Below are 5,173 nucleotides of genomic sequence, written 5' to 3' on the forward strand. Positions count from 1 at the left end.
TCCCCGCTGTGGGATGAATAAAGTATCATCTAATCTAATCTTAAATACATTTTCCTGATGATACTTACATACATTTACTTAGGTGACATTTGAATGCAAGAATTTTACTCACTAAGTATTTTTACAGTTTGGTATTAGTAGCTTTACTTAAGCAAAAGCAGTGGACACTTCAGTCGGCCTGTACACGTGCGGCCATATTTTTGAGCTTAAATCCAAGGAGATGGCCGACTTGTGTTGAAATGTAAAAGAACAACAGTAGAAGTAAACAAGTGTTTCTTTCAGGGCCTGATTGTAGGAAGCACGCGTAACAGCCGTCACGTTTTAACTGTAGGTTCCTCATTGTGAGATAGAAATCTTTAATGGAAAAATCCTGCAGTTAACATGATGTCGTTCGCTTGCTGTTGCAGCTCACGGGACGAGGACGATCCGAATAAGGAGGAAAAACATCACCAACATTGTTAATCGCTCAGCGTGAACGCCTTGCTCTTCTTTACATCCTGCACTACTGTGGAGCCATCTGTATTTATGTTCATATGTTATGTTTAGCTATACTCATATCTGTTGTTTTGCTGTGTACCGTGTACCTTATTTTTGTAGTGACTGAATGCAATCATCAATATTCACATTATTTCAATATCTCATTGACAAAAAATGTGTACTACATCCGCTCTCCACACTGATGCTCTGCATATCATACATACATACATACATACATACATACATACATACATACGCTTTTGTATAAACAACATTTTGCGTCTTTTTCATTTTCACAGATTCATGGCTCTGTTGTCATCACACTGATAGAAACATTTCACTGTAACGTTTATAGGAAACACCAAAGTTGCAGCCATATTTGCCCTGTAGATGTACTGTGTCCAATCATGTTCTTTGATAATCGAAAATGTGGCCGAATCAGAATCAATCAGGTTAGGGAGATTTCAGTTACAATACCAATTTAGCTGGGATATAAAACAGATTCTGAAAGAACGTCTGTTGCAAACTGTACAAGGAAGAAGCAAACCCTCAAATGATTCTTTTTTTATTTATTTTTTTAATAATGCACCAGGTTAAGAATTGAGCCCCAAAATGTTTGTGGTGTGTTATACATCCATGGTGAAGAAGGTGTGCATTAAAAGATGGATTTCTAGAGCGAGCTCTGGCTGACCCAGGGGGAGCCTGCGCCCCACGTAGGCCAAGTCCTTTGCAGAGGCCCGGGTTCGGGTCCGACTTCTGGCCCTTTGCTGCGTGTTGTCCCCCATCTTTCTCCCACCTTCCGTGTCTGTCAGTCACTATCAAATGGGGGGACAACCCCCAAAAAATTATCTTAAAATATATAAATAAAAGTGGATTTCTGGATTTTCTTAACCCATATCAGATCACTTAAGCAATATTTTTTAATTTCAATTGGAGAACCAATGATTTTGTCCCAGTCTTCACTGTAGCTTTTCTACAAGGGTTTTGGTATAGCGCCACTATTGTTTGTCAATGTGAAGAAGTAGATTAGCAGATTAAACTAGGGGGGGGGGGGGCGATCCTTATTTTAGGATCAACCACAGCGCTATTTGGAACGTTATCGAGCAAACACATTCATCAAGCGTCCTCACAGCCATAAATCAATGTCAACAAGGCAATAGACGCTCTATTTTTTGTCAGATTAAACATGAACTTTTTTAATCAATAATATGGAGTTCTGTAAATCATTGTTGCACTCCTGCAGGTGTTGTTGGTAATGAAAAACAGAAGAGGGCAGTGTTGGGTAAAGGACGTTTTGGTGGCTGCTGTTGGCTGCGCTGTGTTCCCTTTACTGTCTCCTGTTATTTTCATGGTTTTAATGAATTAGACTGGAAGAGTTTATAGAATTAACTTCAACAAACGTCTTCTCTTTCCTCAGATTTCATGTTGTATTCCCCATCAGTCTTTCCGTATGTAGGCCGAGCAAGCACACCATGTTTCACAGTGAAAAAAAAAAAAAAAAAGCAAAAACATTAAATAAGTAACAACAGAGATCTCTTGGCCTTAGAAAGCTTTTTTTAATATCACGTGAGGACTTTTTTTATGAAAACTTCTGTGTGGCTTCAACAACTGAACAATTCAAATTCTGAGGAAAACTATGTAATGTAATGGGTTTTTGTTTAATAACGTGTTTTAAAAATAAAGATTCTGCAATACTTTTGCATCCTTTTTTTTTTTTTTAAATTAAATTCGGTCTCTCTCCAGGGCCGAAGTTACCACTGAGGACATATCCTGTTTCTCTGTCTGTGTACAATTAACACTTGGTCTACATTTTATAGGCTTATTTCAGAATATTATTTAGGCCTGAGTGTGACATTTAAAGGGTGAGGGGAGCAGCAACAGTTATGTAATTGCAGATTATCTCCCTTTCAGAAATTATGCCCAGGGACCTCATCGTCATTAAAAGGGAAAACGACTAATTTGGTTACCGTGTCTCTAAGGACACGGGTCAGCAGGGCGACATTGATTAGTGTAAGAGACAGAGCCAGATAGTCTTACGGTGTATCTACTCGACTCGCCTAGCCTATTTTGTTTTTCCATTACGAAAAAAAGTCCCTAGGACTTGCTACCAGGTTTTTTTTTTTTAGTCCTACCTCAGTCGAGGTTCCAAGCGAGCTGAGGTGATACCAAAAAGGTCACGTGAAAACCTGCAGATTACGGATTGGTCGGAGACAATCGTTTTTGCGTCATCAGCAAACAGGAGTGCGGAGTGTGTAGCCGAAAAAACGCGCCATTTTTATAAAACAATCTAGCCAGGCACCGACAGATCATGTACTCTCTGCATTATTCTCACTTTTCAACTATTTATTCACAATGGAAAGCCGCAAAACAACGCCGTGGTCCACCGAGGAGGTGAAGACGTTTTTGTTTCTGGTTGCGGATGAGCGGATCCAGCGAGAGCTAGACGGGGCGACACGGAATGAGAAGGTCTACAAACAGGTCTCTGAACTCATGTCCTCACGTGGCTACAACCGCACTTTCCAGCAGTGCAGGGAGAAGCTGAAAAAGCTCAAAAGCGACTGTCGTGCCATCGAGGACCACAACGGCCGCAGCCGTTCAAACAGAAAAACATTGGAAGTGGTTTGACCAAACGGACGCAATTTACGGACAAAGACCGTCGAGCAATGGGAGGGAGTGCAGACACAACCACGACTCTGTTGGAGTCCTTGATGGAGGATGATAAGTCTTCTTAACTTTAACGTCTGTAGGCACACTGCTAGAGAGTGTTGTTGAAGTTAGCGAGCTGTTGTTAAGCTCACTGGCCGTGTTCCAATGGTCCCCAATTCTCACAAAGTGCATTTTGGAGCTATGAAGATGCCTTTAGACAACACCGAGTAAAAAATGCCGCCCTTTTATTCATTTAAATAGGGTCACTCTGTTGAGGCAGCAGGGCTTTGTTACAGAAAAAAGCAGTGGTACAACATCCAGAAATGCATCACGGTTGTAAATAGGGTTAGGAAAGGAGGGGTTTATTGTCAGAGAGAAACTAGGACAAGGCTTAGGCATGGAAAGATGATGGACAAGTATTTATTTGTTAAGGTTTCTTATCAGCCTTCACACTCCTGGTCATCTGAGTGGGATTGCTGCATTCAAACACCCCGAACAAACCACACCGAGGGGGAAACCAACCCTAGTGGGACTCAACCAGACTAAATGAGGCAGGTGTTAAAGCCTGTCCCATTCAACAATTATTGTTTAGTGAAGAGCTACTTGATCTGCACACGGAAACTGCCACAGTTGCTCATGAAATGCTCTGCTGACTTGCCAGAAGATGGAGCTGCTGACTTGCATTTTGCAGGTTAGAAATGAAGCAAAGCAGTCGTGATGACAAGGAGATAGGGCTTTAGTCCAAGACCAGGACTAGTCAGGACTGAGTCCAAACAGAGACAAAAAAATGGAATCCTCTTCAGGACCACCTAGATACTTGTACATAATGTATGTGATGCCAGAGACACTATATTTTTTAGTGTAAGATAATCATTTTGCATTAATTTTTGCAATGATCTAAAAGCAAGTGAAAAGTAACACAGTTAGGCTCTAGACATGTCATAAGTGTCCCTAAAAAATACAAATATTCCCATTCTTATCCCTTGTCCTGAAGAATAAACAGTACAAAGTGTTCAGCAGCATGTGTGTCTGTGGCCAAAACAAATGAATGCTCCTTATATAACGCAGCCAGGTGTATACCAGGCGACCAATGTCAATGCTCGTTCTAGAGGGATTTTGTACTAAACAAATATCTGTTTTCTGAACGAGCATGTGTGAAGAGATTTCTCTCTTCACGTTTAAGATGGCTCAAGAGATGACACGGGACACCAAGCTACTTTGTACGAAGGGCAACCTGCTGGGCTGAACACCCAAGAGAGAGTCGCCCCGAGGCAGTTCCTTGTTCCTTTATTTATAGGTTGATACAAACAATAATAGTGTGTGAGTGTGTAATCATGTGGTTGGACCTCCGTCCTTGGTTAGTGAGATACATGTTTCAATAAGAGAACGTGAGATACGTGTTTCAACAAAAAGAACATTTTGTGAAATGCTTGCATAAGCTTTTATGAGAACAGAGTGTGACAATCACCCATATATCGCTACACAGCCAAGCAGTTGAATATAGTACATTGAATATATCTTATAACAGCATGCTTCGATGGTTTTGTTTTGAAGGAGAAATTTAATTCAGCAAAAAAAAAAAAAATTAAAGTGCTTGAATCAGTCAAGACCAACTAGTATATTTGGCAAGACCAATGGTAAAGTTCAAGACAAGTCCGAGACAATAGAAAAAATGAGTCCAGACTCTAACTCTTACAAGTTTACCCACATCCCAAGAGTTACTACTCAAAACGTGTGCTCTCACATTTCAGTTAGAAGAGCGATTTCTGTTCACTTCTTCACTACAGTAGGGATGAATACCTTTTAGCCTTGGATTTAATTTCCCATCTTTCTGTAACAAGAGGTCACTGTCTACCCTTTCTGCGCAGTGAACACATGTATGCCTCACTGCATACTGTATCTACTCATTTTTTTTAATTAAAGGCCTGTCTTCCCTGTCAGTTCTGGGACAGGATGCCTGCTGAGTGTGTCATCTGGACACAAACCACTCTGCTGTATATTTACCTCAAGTTTGAACAAGCTGGAAGAGAGCAGCAGCTCCTTGTTAACT

General features: G+C 40.8%; 1 protein-coding gene and 1 long non-coding RNA gene across 2 annotated transcripts in view; one reads left to right on the forward strand and one right to left on the reverse strand.

Annotated features, from left to right (window-relative positions):
• The window catches only part of tfpia (tissue factor pathway inhibitor a), a gene marked incomplete at its 5' end in the record, with an annotated part of 55,942 nt that extends 53,770 nt beyond the window's left edge, over nt 1–2,172 (forward strand). Inside the window, 1 exon segment of the mRNA XM_032529986.1 lies at nt 408–2,172. Within this exon segment, the coding sequence (XP_032385877.1) occupies nt 408–475 (68 nt within the window). The 3' untranslated portion in view covers nt 476–2,172.
• Nucleotides 1–2,648, reverse strand: part of LOC116698191 (uncharacterized) — an 8,262-nt gene extending 5,614 nt beyond the window's left edge. Inside the window, exon 1 of the long non-coding RNA XR_004334149.1 lies at nt 2,610–2,648. This is a non-coding gene — a long non-coding RNA (uncharacterized LOC116698191). The remainder of the gene's footprint in view (nt 1–2,609) is intronic.
• Nucleotides 2,649–5,173: the final 2,525 nt, after the last annotated feature.

Source organism: Etheostoma spectabile, chromosome 11, assembly GCF_008692095.1.
Source record: "Etheostoma spectabile isolate EspeVRDwgs_2016 chromosome 11, UIUC_Espe_1.0, whole genome shotgun sequence".
In the NCBI taxonomy this organism is placed as follows: Eukaryota; Metazoa; Chordata; class Actinopteri; order Perciformes; family Percidae; genus Etheostoma; species Etheostoma spectabile.